Source organism: Miscanthus floridulus, chromosome 5, assembly GCF_019320115.1.
Source record: "Miscanthus floridulus cultivar M001 chromosome 5, ASM1932011v1, whole genome shotgun sequence".
Lineage (NCBI taxonomy): Eukaryota > Viridiplantae > Streptophyta > Magnoliopsida > Poales > Poaceae > Miscanthus > Miscanthus floridulus.
The window spans coordinates 147479895-147501634 of NC_089584.1; the positions used below are offsets into that span (position 1 = coordinate 147479895).

General features: G+C 43.0%; 1 protein-coding gene and 1 pseudogene across 1 annotated transcript; one reads left to right on the top strand and one right to left on the bottom strand.

Annotated features, from left to right (window-relative positions):
• Positions 1 to 296: 296 nt before the first annotated feature.
• Positions 297 to 3130, bottom strand: LOC136454052 (cell division protein FtsY homolog, chloroplastic-like). The gene is made up of 11 exons (XM_066454603.1): positions 2737 to 3130; positions 2523 to 2627; positions 2332 to 2405; positions 2194 to 2252; positions 1856 to 1893; positions 1533 to 1653; positions 1369 to 1437; positions 1195 to 1277; positions 1034 to 1102; positions 838 to 900; positions 297 to 750 (listed from the first exon to the last, which is right to left on the bottom strand). Exons 1-11 carry the CDS (start codon positions 3040 to 3042, stop codon positions 637 to 639), a joined length of 1101 nt encoding a protein of 366 aa, XP_066310700.1. The 5' UTR covers positions 3043 to 3130; the 3' UTR covers positions 297 to 636.
• Positions 3131 to 14129: 10999 nt separating this feature from the next.
• Positions 14130 to 15741, top strand: LOC136454053 (phospholipase A1-Igamma1, chloroplastic-like; annotated as a pseudogene).
• Positions 15742 to 21740: the final 5999 nt, after the last annotated feature.

Below are 21740 nucleotides of genomic sequence, written 5' to 3' on the forward strand. Positions count from 1 at the left end.
GGCATATCACTAGTTACTCAATGCTATTTAATGTAGCCTCTCATCTGCTTGCCGTAGACTGAATTAGGGTACCGAAGGAACCGGAGCCGGAGGCGGCACGAATCGTGACTTTTTGATCGGAGAGAGAAAAACAGCTCCTATAAACAGTGTTGCTACATTACGGGGTGCAGGAGGAGCCGGAACTGCAAAAAGCCCTGGCAAACACGCTCTTAGCGTTGTGCGAGTTTCCTTATCACCTTAGCACATCTGTAACTTTTGAGATCGCAGATAATCCAAGAATTCAGTTACATTTAGTGTAAGAAATTAGGATCTAGTATATTCTCCCATTTCTTTCTCCGAATCCTCCCAGTGCAATTCGAAATTTACAGTTACCAGCCTCTTACACAAGGGATCCGCAGGTCCACAAACTCCACCAACAAAAACTTCAGCTCCTAGCTCGTTACAGACCGGAAGACAAGTTCTGTGATTCTGTCTCAGCTTAGCTCGGACTCCAATTCGTCTCGACCCTGGCCTTGTGCTTCCTAGTTCCTACACTATTGTAGTTTCAATGGACACAACAAGAATAACTTACATGAAGAGCCAAAGCAACGACAGAGTCAAAAAGCTTTACAGTACACGTATGCCCAAAACCCGAATTCATGGGAAAATGGCTTCAACAAATGCCTCAGCGTCAAAAGGTTGTAGGTCTTCCATCCCTTCACCAACCCCAATAAACTTCACCGGGATTCCAAGCTCATCCACAACGCTAACCTGTAACAGACCAAGCAAGAAAATCCACAGGTGAGACTGTAACAATGGCCATTTTTCAGTTTGTTTATGCAACAAAGCTGTGCCTACCACACAGCCACCGCGCGCAGTGCCATCAAGCTTTGTCAGGATGAATCCAGTGATTCCTACAACCTAGAAAAGAGCCAAGAGAGTACAACATCACCAATAATCCTCCCCTTTTTCCTTTTTTTAGCGAGGACACCAATAGTCCTCTTGAACGAATGATGATGAAATTTAATACTGAATTATCAGGTGCAGTGATTACATCATTGAACTCCCTTGCTTGCTGTAACATGTTCAAGCCAGTCGTTCCATCAAGGACCAGCAAAATCTCCTGGAGACCATTAGACAATATGTAGTTATTACCAACTAAAAATGAGCAAATAATAAATCAAATTAAATCTGTATACATTGAATACAGCATACATTTGGAGCACCAGGAAGCGCTTTAGCTAGGACTTTTTTGCAAGAAACCAGCTCTTCCATCAAACCGTAATTTGTATGAAGTCCTGCAAAAGATGCTCCAATGTAGTTAATTTCAGCCCCCATCAAGTAAATACCTAAACAGATGATAATCGAAGTCTGTAACAACAACCATACTTCCTGATGTATCACACAGAACCACATCAAACCCCTCACGCTTCCCGCGCTTTACTGCCTGCGAAAGAACTACCAAACAAGTCAAATTAGATGAAACATAAGAGCATAGTCCCAATGAGGGAGCAAAGTGCTTTCATAATGCTCGGCAGACCATGTGGTCATACCTGCTGGAGGCTGTGCCTTCTTATCATTGTCAATGACAATCTCAGAACCAGTTCTCTCAGCCCAAACTTCTAGCTGGTCACGAGCTGCTGCTCTGAAGGTATCACCTGCTGCCATCAATACCTATATTATGTTTCCAAGCAGGAGACGCAAACTGATTAATTTATTTGTGGGAAAACATGGTTGATCAAAAACAATAAATAGAGTGTAAGCAGTACATTATAACTACACTGTAGAAGCAATGTCCTGAAGCAATACATATAGCTGGACCTTTTCCCACACAACTAAGCCTATAAAACAGGAGATGTCAAGAAAATAGACTCACCTTCACTCCTTCGTTCTTAAACCTATAAGCAAGCTTGCCTGCATAATACAACAAATGAAAAGCATGATCAATCTATGGTACCAGTTGATAGCATCATGTTGTTGAATTCATCGAAAACATCCTTTCAAAATTAATTAAGTAAAGTGGCAAACTAAGCAGTGGATCGAGTCCAAAGCAAATGTGATATACTGATGTACTCAAACTATGACCACAAAGTTCTAAATTACTATGAACAGAGAGTGCCTTTTCCAGTTGAAAATCAGTGTATAATTAAGCTCGACAGACAAAAGTTTATCTAACTGAAAGCAGCGCAATCAACAATGCAGCAAACTGTGTACCTAGTGAGGTTGTCTTTCCACCGCCATTCACTCCCACGATCATGATGACAGCCGGCTTCCTGGCACAATGACAGAGCCCATTGAGACCTCTCAAACCTCAATCAACAAAAGATTCTCGTAGGCAGGAGGGAGCAGAACCTGAAGCCGAGATTGAGCTCCGAGTTGCCGCCCTTGCTCGTCAGCAGTTCCAGGATGCACCTTTTCAGCGCGACCTGCACCACCATCGACCATCAACAGTTCAACACTGTAAAATGTAGTCGCTAAACAGCTAAATAAACGAAAATGTTCAGTGAAACTGAAAAACAGCAGCCGAAACCGATCGAATTGACCTTTATCTCGGCGCCGGACTTGAGCTTGCCGTCGCGGATCTCCTCGCGGAGCGTGTCGACGATCCGGAACGAGATTTTGGGTCCGAAGTCCGAGACCAGCAGCGCCTGGGTGACGGGTGTGCATCAGCAAGGAACACCATCAGAACCGAACCGATGGAGCAGACAGCAGAGAGAGAGTCCAAGGGAGAGGTGAGGTGGTGCTGGCTAGGCGCACCTCCTCGAGGTCGTCGAGGACGCGGTCGGTGTCGGCGAGGTTCCAGTAGGTGAGGAGCTCGTCGACGACGGAGAGGTTCTCGCGGGTCTTGGAGAAGCCGGAGAAGAGCTTCTCGACGTCGCTCTTGGCCTTCTCCTTGATGAGGCGGCCGAGGCGGGTGAAGAAGCCCGCCTGGCCGGCCGCGGCCGAGCAGCGCAGGAGGCCAGCGCGGCGGCCAGACTGGGAGTGAGAGCGGGCGCGGGCGGAGGAGGCGGCGCACCCGCCGGCGGGGGAGAGGAAGGGGAGGACGTGGGAGGGTGCCGCCATTCCGGGCGCTGCGGATACTAGCGCTGATGGTTGTGGATAGCGCTGCGCTGGTGTGTTTCTTCTCCACGACAGCGACGGACAGGACCGGTGGGCTTGGGGCCCAAAACGAACGGGACTCGAATGTTTTTGGATGTAGCCCACGAATAGGCCTACAAACCGCGCATGGACCAACACGTAATTTTTTGTTCCCTCCGGATGTTTTTGTAAGGACTGCAGTATAGGAGTACACGTGAAATACGGCCCCATTTCTTCAAGAAAACAAAAGCAGTGATGCACATGAATTATACCCTCCACTAAAAAAAACATGAATTATACCCTTCATTGTCTATGAAAAATTAACCATGTATTATAATTAAGATCTTAATCCTCTCAAACACTATCATAAATTATAGAATACTAATTTACGAATGATAAGGAAAATATATACAATGCATGTCTAGTGGAATCCTGAAAACCTTAGTATGGACTATCTGGGAAAATCAGTAAAACATATGGACGGACCAAGTACTCCATCTATTTAAATTATAAAGATGTTTTGGTTTTTTAGGTACGTTGGTTTTATCATGTATCTAGATATAGTGTATAGTGCACAGCAAAAACTACATATCTAAAAAGATAAAATGTTTTATAATTTTAAACCAAGGGAAAACATTATCCAAGTTCCAACCAACCCTACAAAGTCACGTCACACGTTATGGAACCACCAGAACAACAGTGTTCTTTGTAAATTGAGTCGACCTGATGAATAGTTGCACCTCCCATTTCAAATACCATTCCCTGAGCTAGCTAGAGTTTGGATCGAAGCGGTGTGAATGGTCCTGCTTCCTATTATAGGAAACCCCCCCCCCCCCCCTCAATCCCATCGAGCAAGGGTCTGCATATTTCCCACCATCGGACGAGACCTTTAGGCCCGGTTTTAATGCAATTTTATAGGAAAAGCACATTAACATGATTTTTTACGTGTTCCAAATTAAACAGGGACTTTTTTTTTTCTTTCTACCTCCTTCCCAAAATAAATATAAATACTCATATGATATCTCAAAAAGTCAAATAATTTTAAATTTAACTAAATTTATAAAAAAAAATAGTATCAATATTTATACATCCAAATAATAATGCTTATTTATAATCATGAACATTAATATTTTTATATATATACTTGGTCAAACTTGAGATTGGTGATATATTTCTCAAAATATGAGGCGTGCATTTATTTTGGTAAGAGAGCCTATTTCACAATAATTTGTTGCTCAACAGTCAACATCACTTTAGTCGCTAGATTGAAAAGGTTAAATGAGCTAATGGGTTTGAGCTCCTCCCCTGGTGGCGGAAACATCAATAATGGCGTCGACACCCTGAACCGGGAGGGAGGGAGGGAGTGAGTGAAAAAAGTAATATCCTTTATTTCTTATATGATACTCCCTCCGTCCACAAAAGAATATAATTATGGTATCCGCGTCAATCAATTGAGCTCAAGTTTGACCAAATTTATAGTAAATAGTATTAGCATTTATGTCTCTAAATAAAATTATTATGAAAATATATTCTATAACTAATCTAATGATACTTATTTTGTATCAAAAATGTTTGTACTTTTTATTATAAATTTAGTCAAACTTCAGTCCGTTTGACTCCTCAAAATTCAAAAATTGCATTCTTTTATGGATGGGGTAGCAGTTCATATGTCTTTGTGTGTGTGTTTTTACTATGAATTACTCTATCTCCTTGGTTCTATATTCGTTCTACTAGTATATACTCCATCTGTTTTAAATTATAGATGTTTTGACTTTCTTAAATATATTGACATAGTGTTTATGAATAACCAAAGTTGCATTTCTACTAAAAAGCTAAAATATCTCATAATTTGAAATGGAGGAATCAGCTAATATTCTAGCGCCTATGAACTCTTTTTGAAGCACACTGTGTGGTTGCTGTTAGGTCTCCGTTGCATACTTTAAGGGTTTTATTGACCCATTTCCATTTTTCTTTAGGATGAAATTAAAATGAAATAACGAGATCTCCAGCTGGTATTTCAAACCGTACACTGCAAAGGTGGCACGTGTTCGTAAGTGTGAACTACGACGACGACAGCACAAATCGGAGAAGTGCACGAGATGGTCCAGCACCAGCAGGGGGCCTGCCAGGTAGGACACGGTAGCCCATAAGGCCATCAGGTACTGTAGCACTTTATTGTCAAATCATAAATTAATTAGGTTTAAAAAATTCGTCTTATAAAGTAGTCGTAATCTGTATAATTAGTTATTTTTTACTCTATATTTAATACTCCATGTATATGTCCAAATATTTAATGGGATAGAGTGTAAAGTTTTGAAGTGGGAACTAAACAAGGGCCAAATAGAAACATTGTTTTTTTAGGTAAATACGTTTACATAACGAGAATCGCGCGGATTCAAAAAATTTCTAGCTTCGCCACTGACAAAGTGAAAAGAAATGGTAACTCTCAATAAGAAATGGTAGTTGCCATATTTTAGATATCTAATAATTTTCAAACAATAATCTTAGACAATTAACCGGGATAGTTAAAACAACAATTCACAAGAGACAATTTATAGTTCCTTTTTTATGATCAAACAATATGATAAAAATACATGTTGCATGAATAATAAAAAAAAATCAAACAGCTGATGAAGTGATAAGAAATATATGAATCGAGCGCACGGAGAAATAAATCAAACATTCTCTTTGAGCTGTGTCCATGCATGACTAGATAAGTACAGCCTGTTCGTTTGGCTATAGCTTCACGTAAACGATCGTAAATTTTCAGGCGGAACAATATTTTTCTCTCACACAAACCAGTCTACAGTACTTCTTCACGAACCAGCAACGATACGAACCAGCCAACTGGTAAACTGCTGCACTGCACACAACAATGGATGACGACGACACACGACAGGAGAGAGTACATCGAGACACCATGACACGAAGTGCATGTTTGGTTCTCATCTGCTCATCTTGCCTCACCTTGCCAGGCCAGGCGAGCCGTTTTGGCTCTCCTCTGCAGAAATCAAGACAGCACGAGAGGGAATGGATCGACCTTGCTTCAGTTGCTTGGCAAGGTTACAATATGGCAATGGATCCAAACATTCCCGAACTCGTGATCAGCCATCATGCACGTACCACTGCCACTACGACACATAAAAGCTATGACACACACACACACACACACACACACACACACACACACACATATATATATATATATATATATATATATATATAGGGAGAGGCTATTCAGTAGCCGGCTACAGAATAAGTTATTCTGTAGCCACCTCCATTTACCATAATTTTATATACTAATTTACCGTAATGTCAATACATATTTACAATAGTTGGGTTACTATAACACACGGGGGATATTTACCATAACGTTATATTAAACCACTTAGAGGTGGCTACAGAATAACTTATTTTGTAGCCGGCTGCTGAATAGCCTCTCCCTATATCAATATTTATATTCACTAATTGAGCGCTCGCTCATCCAGCGTGCATAAAATATTTGAGCGTGAAAGCGACACTTGTCTTGAATAGTGAAGTGGTTGAGCCACTCCCGGTGTGCTCGGGCACTGTTCATATCCCGAATTTGAATAGTAGCCGCGAATTTAAATAGTAAATCTAAATTTGAATAGTGCTGTGAATAGTAACTCAAGAATTTTAAAATTCGAATTTTGAGTTTCGAGTTCGCTTCTCGTTAGAAGGTACCCCCATTTATATTGGTATCAGAGCCTGGTTATTATAATTTGAATTTAAGGGATTTAATATAATCTGTTGAAGATTGAAAAGTTACATTATTTAAATTTAGAAGTGAATACAGGAAAGACAGTCACTACTAAAGAGAATATAAATATAAGGTGCAGACTAAATAGTTCTGAAGAACATACTTGGCATACCTCTCACGGACAGATAAATTTAATAGTTGATTTGATACATAACTTTTACATATATTGGGGAAAGAGGCAAGACGAGCTAGAACTAAAATTTGATAGACTGCAAAAAGAACATAAGCACCTTGAAGAGCAATATTCAGCTACTAATAATAAATTAGATTTAGTTTTACAAATTTTAGAAGAAAGTAAAGTTTCTCTAGGTAAAATTAGCCAGAATAGTGATTATATTAAAAAAGATATAACTTTCCTATATAAGAAAACTGATAATAATATTGTTGAGCATAACAAAGACATTGTGTTATCATCAGCAGGAATAGTTGAGTCCACTAGATCTTTAAATTCAGAAAGATGAAAGTATCTGAGAGCCTCTCTAGAAGAGACAAGTCACTCCAGCTAGTAAATAAAGACATAAGACCTCTAAATTTTAAAGATAAACTAAAAGGAGGATGTGAGGATACTGAAGCCTTAGAAGAAGTGATAGACTTAGAAAGCGATCTTGAAAGATATCAGAAAGACACTTTGAGAAAAATAAGGCATCAATAAATATATCAAATGGGTTGGTTTGAAAATAAAAATGGACTATATAGAATATCTAGAGAAGTAGAATTAAGTGTAGTAACAGAACCAGTTCTGTTAAGAATTGTTAGTAAACAATTTGAGAATGCTTTAAAATATTCAGGGTATAAATATATACATCAGGGAATGTATATCATTGGAATTAAAGGAATGACAAGAAAAAAAATTAGGAACTAAGGTTCTAATAACTTTATTAGATAAAAGATGGGATTCAATAAATAAAGCATCATTAGAATTTTTAGAAGGTGATATGAATGAAAATATGTTGATAACATATATAGCTCCAGACTTAATAATGCTAGTTAAAGAATTTATAGATAAGATGGCATTCGGATTTCAAACTAAAGGATATGAAGAATTTAAAGGAACGAATTTATTAGTAATCATAGAATTTATAGAAAGGTTAACCAACAGAAGTGGAACCAGATATAAGGTAAATGTAAACAATGTTGTAGAAAGTATGCAATTTAAAGAAATAAAATTTATGAGTCCTCTTAAAATAAGTTCTGAAGAAAGAGCAGGAGAAGAATGGAATATAAGCTCATTAATAGAACCAAAAATTTTAAAACAACCTAAAGATTACATAAGCTATGAAAATAATAGAGGGTTGACTAGTATTAGGTTTGTAGATTATAAAGAACAAAGTTTATATGATTTAGAAGCATCCAGTTCAGAGGCAAAACTGGAAAAAACAGAAGGCATAGCATATGTGAATTTATGGAAAAAATAGATATAGATAATGAAATAAATCATTATAAGCAAAAGCTAAACAAAATTCATAATGAATATAAAACCTCCATGATATGCAAATGGACTGCTATAAGAGAAAGGAAACTCTACTTTAGACGAGAAATATGTAGACTTGAAAATATCAAGAAAGATAGAGAATTAAATGCTAAGAAATTCAGCATTCCAATAAAGAAAAATGACTTTGTGTCAAAACAAATAGATAATAGGGTAAGGGAAGTCCAAAAAAAATTAGAACATAGCAAGGATAAGATAAATGATATAGAAGATAATGATATAAGCGAAGATGAGCAATGGAAAATTAATAATAAGTTATTATTAGAAAGCTATGAAGAAGAGGATGAAGATATAATTGAGATATGCAGTAATAACTCAATAACACTCATAAACCCCTTAGAAAATAAAGAGTTACCTAAAAATAATGCCATAGAAGCAATGGAAATAGATCCAAGTACATCAAAAAGAAAACGAGGTCCTAAAATAAAGATAGAAGAAGAAAGTGAGAGACCAACTAGAAAACCAGGAACTTGGCCTCCAGAAAAAGAAGAACCTGCATACAGATATATACCTGGACAATATAAGCATATGGGTTCAAAAAGAAAGAATTTGAAAAGAAGGTGCAATTCCAGAATTATAAAAGTGATGGTGCTATACTAAACTTAGCAGCACATGATCCTATAGATTGGTCAAATATAATTAGCATATGGAAAGGATTGATAGTCCAAAAGTATATACAAAATCAGCATAATATTGGAAATAAAGTAGAAGATATGATTACATATTTAGAAACATTTTTAGTTGAATCAGTCAAAGTATTATGAGAACAATGGGTAGAAGCTTTCCCTAACCATTATGCCCAATTAAAAATGGCTGGTAGTAATCCATATAATTTTGCAAATATTATATCAAGCATTGTAATAGGTGAAGATCCTGAATTAGGATTTATTGTATTACAAAATGAAAGATTAAAAGAAATAGAAAAATTATCACTGACAAGTTGGAAAGGAATAAAGAAATTTTCTCAACACTATTTGTATAATGCTACGACTGCCAAGCAAGGCTATAACCAAGGTATAGTAGAAAAATATTTTAATAAATTACCAGAGCCTTTAGGTTCTATGATATTAGAAGAATATAAAAAGGAAACTATTGGTAAAGAATATAATATTTCTCAGGCTATAACATTTGTTTTCAAACAGTTAAGAAAAATATGCACGAATATACAAGCCCAAAGATCAATGAAGCAATCAGACTATAATTTTTACAATAAAATAGTCCAAATACCCCTGACATATGGAGAAGAAAGATCTAGAAATAAGAAATATCCTAAGAATTATAAGAAAGGAAATATAAAGACAAAGAGATGTTATTTTCTTAGAAGGTCAGATAATAGAGCTCTATTCCTCCACAAAAGGAATGTAAGAAGATATAATCCTAGAAAAAATTATGATAGTTCATGTAGATGCTTTATCTGCAACTCGCCTAATCACTTAAGCAAAACATGTCCTAACAAAAATAAGAAAAGGTATTCCAATAAACAAGAAGAACAAGAAAAGGTTCAAATAATAGATAGTGTGAATGAAAATATCTTAGTCTGTGATGATGATATAATGGATGATGAATCAATATATTCAATTATAGAGACAGATGAAATAGAATATGATGAAGAAAAAGAATCAAGTGATGAAGAGTTAGATTTAATTGATGAGTTAGCAGGATTAAAAATAAAAATGATGGATCAAATAAACTGTGAACACAAGTGGAATCATAAAAAAGGCGATCCTAATATAAAATGTGTATTTTACATATATTATCAAGATCCAGCAAAAAGAGCAATATGTAGGCTATGCTTAAGACAAGCATGCATGTCATGTTTAAAACAGCAAAGCGATATGAAAAAGAACTCAGAAGCTAAAATAATATATGAAGAAAATAAAGTGTAATTAGAAAAGGAAGTAATTCTAGAGGAAAAAAGAAACAAATATTTAAACAATATTCCACAAGAGTTTCTTATTCCTAGATTAAGTTTTAAGACTGAACAAACTTTGTCATACTTTACTCGTGATGTTAAAGATATAATTTGGAAGAAATATGCTGAAGGATATTACAAAACCTTTCATGATATACAAAAATACTTTATGAAATTATACCAAGGTAAAGAAAGACATCTAGGAATAATTGTGAATGCAAATACTTTTCCTTTACTTCATCTTGATGATAAATTAATTGTTAAGCCTCATCAAAGATTCTTAATATTGAAGGCTGATATAAAATTAAAATATTTTAGAAGTATACAAAGAAATATTAGAGATGATATATCTTTGCAGACTATTATTGATCATGGATTAGTTCATGATATATATGGTACACTTGAAGAGATACTCCAATCAAACCTTGGAATAGCTATTAAAGAAGCTTGTAAGAAATTAGCATGCATTCAAGGTAGATACAAAATTAAGTTTTGTTCTAATCCCCCAAAATTTACACAACCAATAAGACCAGCATACCATGATATATATATTATAAAGGGATCATACAAATTTCCTACTACATAGAATTCAGACTCATGGCAAAATTATGAAGAGTTGTTCGTAAAAGACACGAACCATGATAATTGGAGAATTTTCAGTGAAGCAAAAGAATTAGAAGGGAATACCAAATTTGCTTCTGAATATTATATGATGTACCAAAATAAAATAATAAAAGTATTCTTGAGAGAATACTATGGAAGATATAGTATAATACAAAGAGAAGTTGGCAGACTAATAAAGCCAAGTTATGGTAAAGAATGTCAATTACGAAAAGAATATCGTGAATTATTATCTTGGTATGAAATATGGCAACCTGAAGAAGTGGACAACGAAGAAAATATTGAAGAGTCAATATAGACTCAGTTCAATATCAATATATTCATACAAGAAATATACTCCTTATGTTGATAAGGTGTTATCAATAATTTGCCTGGGGGAAGATAAGAAAAATCTTACATGTCATAGAGATAATACTGCATGCCTATCCTTGATTTGATGTTTGCAACATCAATCATTCGAGCGTAGAAGACCATACCGAAGAATATCCAGAAAGATACTATCTGTGCGTGATGGAGGACAGCGCATACTATCTGTGCGTGATGGAGGACAGCGCAAAAGGAATATACAGTCACTCTACTGTAGCCAGGACAATTATTCTCTGTCCAGCTGTCCAAACAACAATAAAGGATGGTAATTGAAGACGCCAGACGCTTCCTTAAGCACGAAGGCTCCTCAATTAAATAATTGAAGACTTCGCCTCGAAGGAACTCCAGAAGATAAGCGCGAAGGACGCTCCTTCAGTGCTATAAAGCGGGACGCCGGACACATTCATGGATCATCGAATGCTCAAGCCGAAGACAACCACCGAAGCCTCAGACATCCGCTCTCATCCACCACCCACTCCACCAACTCTCCACCCACACACACACATGAAGACATGATCTCAGAAGCTCTCTGAGAATCATCCACGAATAATAGTAATCATACACCACCGTTGTATCACTCCACCTTTGTAAATTAGAGAATAAAGGAGGTCCTTGTGATCATCCTGCGCTTGTAAGGTAATCCCTAAGGTTTGTGCTAAGTGCTTGGGGTTTTCCGAAAGGGAAAGCCGTATGTAAGCTTGCTCTGTGGAAATGAATTAAGCTTTCCTGTTTGAATCCCTGCCTTCCTTCAAGCTTGTTCATATGGGGCGACATCTCTATGTTAGGGACCCTAGAGGAGAAACATCTGCGTGTGTTGTTCTCGTGTTAGCCCAAATAGCGGCGTTTGTAGAAAACCCTATGTGCGCAGAGAAATGTTCTCTTTGGGTGGAACTGCCTAGGGAGACGATAGAGCCTGAGTCCTGTGTGTTCGTGGTTGGGGATAGAAGAGAGTAGACCGGGTTAGTCTAGTTCTGAAGCAAGTTAGTGATGCATACGGTGAGTACCGAGTAGGACTGTCACAAGCATAGTATGCACGACCGGCTGAACTGTTGGTCTTGCCAGCCTACAGAAGATCCTTAGAAATAATCTGCATACGCATATTCACTAAGCACCAGATTAGCTAATCGCGATAGCGACATATCAATATTTATATTCACTAATTGAGCGCTCGCTCATCTAGCGTGCATAAAATATTTGAGCGTGAAAGCGACACTTGCCTTGAATAGTGAAGTGGTTGAGCCACTCCCAGTGAGTGCTCGGGCACTGTTCATATCCCGAATTTAAATAGTAGCCGCGAATTTAAATAGTAAATCTGAATTTGAATAGTGCTATGAATAGTAACTCGAGAATTTTAAAATTTGAATTTTGAGTTCCGAGTTCGCTTCTCGTCAGAAGGTACCCCCGTTACGTTTGCGAACTCGGAACTCAAAATTCAAATTTTAAAATTCTCGAGTTACTATTCATAGCACTATTCAAATTCAGATTTACTATTCAAATTCGCGGCTACTATTCAAATTCGGGATATGAACAGTGCCCGAGCACTCACTGGGAGTGGCTCAACCACTTCACTATTCAAGGCAAGTGTCGCTTTCACGCTCAAATATTTTATGCACGCTGGATGAGCGAGCGCTCAATTAGTGAATATAAATATTGATATGTCGCTTTCGCGATTAGCTAATCTGGTGCTTAGTGAATATGCTTATGCGGATTATTTCTAAGGATCTTCTGCAGGCTGGTGAGACCAACAATTCAGCCGGTCGTGCGTACTATGCTTGTGACAGTCCTACTCGGTACTCACCGTATGCATCACTAACTTGCTTCAGAACTAGACTAATCCGGTCTACTCCCTTGCTATCCCCAGCCACGAACACACAGGACTCAGGCTCTATCGTCTCCCTAGGTAGTTCCATTCAAGGGGAACACTTCTCTGCGCATACAGGGTTCTCTACAAACGCTGCTACCAGGGCTAACACGAGAACAACACACGCAGAGGTTTCTCCTCTAGGATCCCTAGCATAGAGATATCGCCCCATATGAACGAGCTTGAAGGAAGGCAGGGATTCAAATAGGAAAACTTAATTTATTTCCACAGAGCAAACTTACATACGGCTTTCCCTTTCGAAAAACCTCAAGCACTTAGCACAAACCTTAGGAATTACCTTACAAACGCAGGATGATCACGGGGACCTCCTTTATTCTCTAATTTACAAGGTGGAATGATACAACGGTAGTGTGTGATTACTATTATTCGTGGATGATTCTCAGAATGCTCCTGAGATCATGTCTTCATATGTATGTGTGTGGGTGGAGAGTTGGTAGAGTGGGTGGTGGATGAGAGTGGGTGTCTTCGGTGTCTGGTGGTTTTCTTCGATGCTGAATGTCGATTTTCTTCGATGCTGAATAAATGCGCCCGGCGTCCCTTTTTATAGCACTGAGGGAGCGTCCTTCGCGCTTATCTTCTGGAGTTCCTTCGAGGCGAAGTCTTCAATTATTTGATTGAAGAACCTTCGTGCTTAAGGAAGCGGCTGGCGTCTTCAATTATCATCCTTTACTGTTGCCTGGACAGCTGGACGGAGAATAATTATCCTAGCTACAGTAGAATGACTGTATATCCCTTTTACGCTGTCTTTCGTCGCGCACGCTAGTATCCTTCTGGATATTCTTTGGTATGGTTTGGTATGGTCTTCCACGTTCGAATGATTGATGTTGTAAACATCAAATCAAGGATAGACATGCGGTATTATCTCCATGGCATATATATATATATATATATATATATACACACACACACGACGCACTGCCCAGATCGCATAACTATTTTTTCCGTGATCGAGGAATATAACCCGTTTTTCTTCATTAAGGAGAGAAGCTACCTCGTAGCACAGGTTACGAAACTATTATCGATGATGGCCGGCATCTTTGCAACTTGCACGAACCTCCTCCCCATCGACCTCCGCCGGCTGGCGGCGGCGCTGCTCTTCTAGCAGCAGCCCCCGACGACGACCAGCGGCGCCTCTACTCTGATGAGGTGTGAGCGTCGTCTGCACCAGTGCCGCGGGGCTCATCGTCTTTTGGCCTCCGCGGCGACGACGACGACCGAACCTCCGTCGGTGGACAAGCCCATGGTCGGGGACATGGAGCGGGGCTCGCTAGCGGAGAAGCCCGGGCGCTCCGATGGGCAGCTGGCGGCGCGGTGGCGGGAGGTCCACGGGCGCGGCAACTGGGAGGTGCTGCTGGACCCCATCGACACGGTGCTGCGCGGGGAGCTGATCCGGTACGGTGAGTTCGCGGCTTCGCGCAGGCCTGCTACGACGCCTTCGACTACGACCGCTTCTCCCGCTGCTGCGGCAGCTCCCGGTACCCGCCGCCGACCTTCTTCCGTGACGTCGTGCTGGTCGGCGTGGGCTACGAGGTGACGCGCTACCTCTACGCCACCTCCAACGCGCGGCTGCCCAACTTCGTCAGCGCCCGCAAGCACCGGTCAGACACCGACGACCTAGATGCGTGGCTGTGGAGCGAGACCGCCTCCTTCATCGGCTTCGTGGCCGTGTCCACCGACGAGGAGACGGCGCGCATCGGCCGCCGAGACGTGGCCGTCGCGTGGCGCGGCACCGTCATGCGCCTCGAGTGGGTGGCCGACCTCACGGCGGCGCCGCGCCCCGTGGCGGGCTTCGGGATCCCCTGCCCGGACCCCGGCGCCAAGGTCGAGTCCGGCTTCGCCGAGCTCTACACGGGCAAGGACGCGGCGTGCCGGTGGTGCCGGTACTCGGCGTGGGAGCAGGTGCTGGCGGAGGTGCACAAGCTGGTGGAGCTCTACCACAGCCGCGGCGAGGAGGTCAGCATCACCGTGATGGGGCATAGCCTCGGCAGCGCGCTCGCCACGCTCAGCGCATTCGATGTGGCGGAGATGGGCGCCAACGTGTCGCCGGACGGCAGGGCGGCGCTGGTGTGCGTCTTCTCCTTCTCCGGCCCGCGGTTGGGGAACACGCGGTTCAAGGCACGGCTGGAGCGGGAGCTGGGCGTGAAGGTGCCGCGCGTCGTCAACGTGCACGACATGGTGCCGACGGTGCCCGGCGTGTTCTACATCCTGGACAAGAAGTCGTTCCCGGAGGCGGCGCTGCGGCTGATCGATGACCTCGGGCTGGGCACCGTGTACGTGCACGTCGGCGTGGACCTGGCGCTGGACCACAAGGTGTCGCCGTACCTCAAGGCGGACACGCTGGACCTGGCGTGCTTCCACAACCTGGAGGCGCACCTGCACCTGCTGGACGGCTACCGGGGCCGCGGCTGGGAGTTCAGGCTCTGTGGCTGGGACCTGGCGCTGGTGAACAAGGCCGCCGACTTCCTCCTTGACGAGCACATGGTGCCGCCCGCATGGCGGCAGGACGAGAACAAGGGCATGGTGAGGGCGGAGGACGGCCGGTGTGGTTGCTGCCGCCGCGGCACAGGGAGTTGCACGACCACCCGGAGGACACCGACCACCACCTCCAGCAGCTCGGCCTCGCCGCCAACTGATCGGCGATGCATGAGCATATGCAGCACCGCTGCGTCCTGCGTGCGTAGGGTGCAACGGCCGCGTGGTGTACAATGATCGCGAGCTGCCTGGCTAATAATTGGCAAAGCATTTGCATGCCAAGGGTGTGCCATGTGTACTCATGTGCGATGGGACGACGAGAGATCATCTGCTACACTCTACACATTATTACTATTATTAGAACCCAGTTTTTTCTTGTCCACAAGGGCTCAAGGGCATTATTATCACTCCAAAGTCCAAACTAGGAGTAGTTCGTTATAGGATATTGTGGGGATATGGCCCTCCGTACCCACGAGATAAGACATGGGTTACGCCTTAAAGGTGGTCTATCCCATGAGATCGAGACGTACGGCGCACGGCTCAGCTCGGCGTGCACGGCTATGATTTATTAGATATTGTATCAAATAGGATATTCACCTTATAATCCTACCCCTCTAGAATATATAAGGAGGTGCAGGGGTCCCTAGAAGACATCCCAATAGCAGATTCAATACCAGATCCAATCTTATACGATAGCTAATACTAAACAACAGACCACGGGAGTAGGGTATTACGTCGTGCCAGTAGCCCAAACATGTCTAACTCTTGTGTCTCTATTGCCATCTTGTTTTTGGTCACGTGCACCTCCTCCGAACAATCTACCATTATGGGTAGCCCCTCGGTGGATTGCCCTCTTGTGTCTCTGTTGCCATCTTGTTCTTGGTCACGCGCATCTCCTCCGAACAATCTAACATCATGGGTAGCCCCTTGGTGGACTGCCGAGCATCTTTTGTCGACAGTTGGCTCGCCAGGTAGGGATGTGCGCTGATCATTTGGTGAGCCAGATGGCAGTTTTCATCTATAACTAAAAAAATCAGGTGAGTCGTTCTTAGCAACGTTCTAGATTAGATTGATTTGCTCTTCAAATATCTGATCTAGATTATTTTTTCTCCATGTACTGATCGTGTCTCATCATGATGCCTGGCTGCCAACAAGCGCTAGCTGATTCTCTGGAACGATGCGGCGCTACACCCGTACGACCACTAACAACGCCGCGGCGGCTGCTACCCTTCACGACAAGATCCAACCATGCCCAGGAGCAACCACCTCGTCACGACCCTAAACCGCTTGATCGGCAGTGTCATCGACAAGCCAATTCCGCCCACCGAATTCGACTACTCCGACCCGATCGAGAACTCCGAGAAGTTGCAAGCGAGCCATCCGAGTTGTAAGCAAGCGTCTGAGCTGCCTAGCCATATGCATCTACAAGGACATCATGACATGCTGACTACTCTACCCGGCGACAATCCAGTTAAGTCACGCTTTAATATTGAAAATTCAATATTCTCCAAACCTTGTATGTCTGCATAAAATTTCTCCATGTTGTTCTCTAAATGATTTTTCCCTACAAGTATACCATCTAAAAGATGACATCTAGTTTCGCCATTGGCTCGCCGACCAGACACGTTTTCACTTGTGTTTTTACAGAAACGGCTCTGTCCTCGGCTTATCCCTACATGTGCATGCAGCCACGCGCTCTGCGTTATGGGTGGTCGGCAGCGGCTCCTCGGTTACGTTTGTCTTCCTACACGTGCACGAGCCCCAGTGCTCTGTGTTATGGACTTTGGGCTGGCCGGGGCTGGAAGCTCAATGATGAACTAACTGGTTGGGTCGGTTGTAAGGTCCTAATGGCTAAGGGGGGTAAATAGCCTAATAAAAATTTCTACAACAACACTTAATAAAATGGTTAGACAATTATGAGGCGAAGCAAGTGTTACGTTATCCTACTCAAAATACAAGCCACCTGCCACAATTCTAGTTTAGGTAGTATCTATTCATACAATAGCTATGACACTACTCTTGTTAGTGTGCTCTCAAAGACTAACTAAAGAGCCACATCAACCAAGCAAGCAAGCTCTCACAACTAGCTACGCTAAAGAGCTTGACAACTAGTTTGCGGTAATGTAATGAGAGTGATCAAGAAGGTTATACCGCCGTATAGATGAAGGAACCAATCAATCACAGGGATGAATAACAATGAAGATCAATCACCTCGGAATCAATGATGAACACGGTGATTTTACCGAGGTTCACTTGCTTGTCGGTAAGCTAGTCCTTATTATGGCGATTCACTCACTTGGAGGTTCACATGCTAATTGGCTTCACAAGCCAAACCCTCAATAGGGTGCCGCACAACCAACACAAGATGAGGATCACGCAAGCCATGAGCAATCCACTAGAGTAACTTTTGGCTCTCCGCCGGGGAAAGGTCAAGAACCCCTCACAATCACCACGATCGGAGCTAGAGACAATCACCACTCTCCGCTCAATGATCATCGTTGCTCCAAGCCATCTAGGTGGCGGCAACCACCAGGAGTAACAAGCGAAATTCACAGCGAAACACGAACACCAAGTGCCTCTAGATGCAATCACTCAAGCAATGCACTTGGATTCACTCCCAATCTCACAAAGACGATGAATCAATGATGGAGATGAGTGGGAGGGCTTTGGCTAAGCTCACAAGGTTGCTATGTCAATGAAAATGGCCAAAGGTGTGAGCTTCAACAAGCCATGGGGCTTAAATAGAAGCCCCCACGAAATAGAGCCGTTGTACCCCTTCACTGGGCACAACGTGGGCTGACCAGATGCTCTGGTCATGTTGACCGGACGCTAGACCTCAGTGTCCGGTCGCCCGATGATAGCCACGTGTCCTGACTTCAACGGTCACTTGAGTTGACCGGACACTGTGCTATAACTGACCGGATGCTGAGCCACCAGCGTCCGGTCGTTTCCAGTAAGGTTCCAGAAATGCTTTTCACCCACCGGACGCGTCCGGTCAAGCACGACCGGACCCTGCCATCGTCCGGTCAGAGACCCTAGCCTCTGTGCGCTGTCCGACAATAGGACCGGACCCTGCCTCCAGTGTCCGGTCACTGAGCGACCCAGCGTCCGATCGTTTGACCGACGCTAGCATCTCTGCTGTTACAACTGACCGGACGCACCGGTTCCACTAGGACTAGCGTCCGGTCACCTTGTGACCAGCGAGACTAACTTTTCTTCACCTCTAACTTCTTCACCCTTACTCAAATATGCCAACCACCAAGTGTATTACCTTGTGCACATGTGTTAGCATATTTTCACAAATATTGTCAAGGGTGTTAGCATTCCACTAGATCCTAAATACATATGCAAAGAGTTAGAGCATTTAGTGGCACTTTGATAACTGTATTCCGATACAAGTTTCACCCCTCTTAATAGTACGGCTATCAAACCTAAATGTGATCACACTCTCTAAGTGTCTTGATCACCAAAATAAAATAGCTCCTATGGTTTATACCTTTGCCTTAAGCTTTTTGTTTTTCTCTTTCTTCTTTCCAAGTCCAAGCACTTGATCATCACCATGACATCATCATCATCATGCTATGATCTTTATTTGCTTCACCACTTAGAGTGTGCTACCTATCTCATGATCACTTGATAAACTAGGTTAGCACTTAGGGTTTCATCAATTCACCAAAGCCAAAGTAGAGCTTTCACCGGTTTATATAAAATATGAACAAACTCCAATGTTTATTTACTCCGCTCTACTATCTTCATCGCCGGGTTCAAATATTTTATCTGTACATCATGTACTAACCGTTCTCCGTATTTGTTTTATAGGGGCAGGTTCGGTTGTCGAGCTCATCTCTTACGCTCGGGGACTAGATCACCCGAGAAGGCCACAAGGATCGTTGTTCGGGTGGTCGCACCATCTGGCATTTGGGCTACTTCGCACCGATTAGCTGCTAGGACTCCTCAACGCTTACTTTGCCACCAATCAGTTGCTCGGACTACTCAGCACCTCATCGTCAATTAGTTGCTCGGACTGCTCGGCGCTCACTTCACCGTTCACCGCTCACCACACCGTTCGTCACTTACTTCTGTTCTGTGAAGACTGATACATTTCAGTCAAGTACATCTTAGTCGCCCACCCTAAAGTCAATGGCAAGGTCGAATGGGCAAACGGCATGATTTTAGGTGCCCTCAAAAAGAGACTGTACCAGAAGACTGAAGCAATGCACATGCTCTTCATCGCCGACCAGTGCTCGCTGGCTGAGCTGGGGACTCGCTTCATCACTAACCAGCGCCCGCTGGCTGAGCTGGAGACTCGCTTCATCGCCGACCAACGCTCGCCAGCTGAGCTGGGGACTCGCTTCATCACCGACCAGTGCCCGTCAGCGGAGCTGGGGACTCACTTCATCGCCGACCAATGCCCGCTAGCTAAGCTGGGGACTTGCTTGAAAGCATCTAGGCCCCTAGTTGGATTTCGGTGATTAATGTCAATACAAGATTACTATAACTAACGTGTGTTTTGCAGAGGCAATTAAGTTAGGTCATGGTAATGGAGATCGATTGGGCAATCGAGGTTGTCATGCCCCTACGATGAAAATCGTTTTGGTTTTCAAAGAATTGGACGATAAGGTTAAGGATAACTAGTTCTAAGTGTTAATTGAAGTTGGAGAGACACTTAGAGTAGTTTAGGACTTTGTTTTTCCTTTGGCCGTACTATGAAGGGGGGTATGAACAGGTAGCTTGACCTAGTTGAGTCTAGTGAGTTAGGTGTGATGCACACTTGTTAAAACTAGCTCTAGGTAGCTCCTATGAATGCCTAAAATCCTTTGGAGCAAACTTCATTCACATATGTTCGAAAGTTGGAAGTGAATGGAGGGTCAAATACTGACCGGACGCTGGCTCCAGTGCGACCGAACGCTGGCCGTAGGGTCCGATCAGTTCATTTAACTGAGGAGATCAAGTCTGGTGTGACCGGATGTTGGAAGGTCAATGTGACCGGACGCTGAGGGCCAGCGTCCGGTCGACTCCAGTAAGGGTCCAGACTTGAGAAAGTGTGACCGAACGCGTCCGGTCAGTGGTGACCAGACCCTAAGTATCCAGCGTCCGGTCGATTACAGTAAGCATCCAAGAGCGACCGGACACGTCTGGTCAGTACTGACCGGGCCCTAACAGCGTCCGGTCATCACGTGAAAACTGTTGCACGGGTTGAACTGACCGGAGCGTCTGGTCAAATCGATTGGAGCATCCGGTCGCCCCATAGAAGCTCATAACAGTTCGTTTTTTAGGTTGCCTTATAAATAGAAGCTCCACTCATGAGTGGAGTCACTTTTGCTCATTCCAATAGCTGAGAAACATGTTTGTGAGTGCCAAGAAGAGCAAGGTCCTAATGAGGTGTTTGTGATTTGAGAATCCAAGAGTGAAACCTCATTAGTGAATCAAGAGTAGCAAAGTGTGCATCCATCTTCTTATTAGGCTTCGCGTGGTCAAGTGAGAGTTCGTGCTCGTTACTCTTGGTGATCGCCATCACCTAGATGGCTTGGTGGTGATTGGGAGCTTGGTGATCACCCGGCGGAGCTTGTGGGTGACCCAACTCAAGTTGTGAGCGGCTTTGGGTGATTCGTCGTGATGGAGTGTCAAAGAATCAACCTGTAGAGAGCACTTGATCCTTGCGCGGATCAAGGGGGAGCTACACCCTTACACGAGTGCTCCAACAAGGACTAGTGGAGAGTGGTGACTCTCCGATACCTCGGCAAAACATCGCCGCGTTCCTCTCTCCATTTACTTTGAGCATTGTTAACACTGGATTTTGGTCGATTCTGGAAGATGACAGGTAGACCCACATGCGGGAAGAAGGGTGTTCGGCAAACAACGCAAGCGGTCGGCTAAATGCTTGTGCGGTCGGTTATTCTGGAAGGCGGTGACTCCATTCGGGAAAACAGAAGATGGCAGGCAAGACCGATCGGAAAGATGAGAGTTGTATTAATAAAAGAATCTATAAGTTTAGGGTAAGGAATCGTAAGTTTCCAAGTTTGTTTAGAAGTTCCTTTGTAAATCGTAGTCCTTTAGGACTCACATTTTGTCTAGGGTATAAATGTTGACCCTCGACCATTGTAAGGAGAGTTCACAACCAAATCAATACAACCGGCCCCATGCCAACTTTCGAGTCCTC

Bases quoted from the DNA above. Each gene is read 5' to 3' on its own strand.
- LOC136454052 (XM_066454603.1), bottom strand. From the start codon at position 3,042: ATGGCGGCACCCTCCCACGTCCTCCCCTTCCTCTCCCCCGCCGGCGGG. The intron at 2,253-2,331 runs GTTCTGCTCCCT...TCATTGTGCCAG, and splicing joins GAGCTCAATCTCGGCTTCAG to GAAGCCGGCTGTCATCATGA. The intron at 751-837 runs GTAGGCACAGCT...GGTCTGTTACAG, and splicing joins CTGCGCGCGGTGGCTGTGTG to GTTAGCGTTGTGGATGAGCT.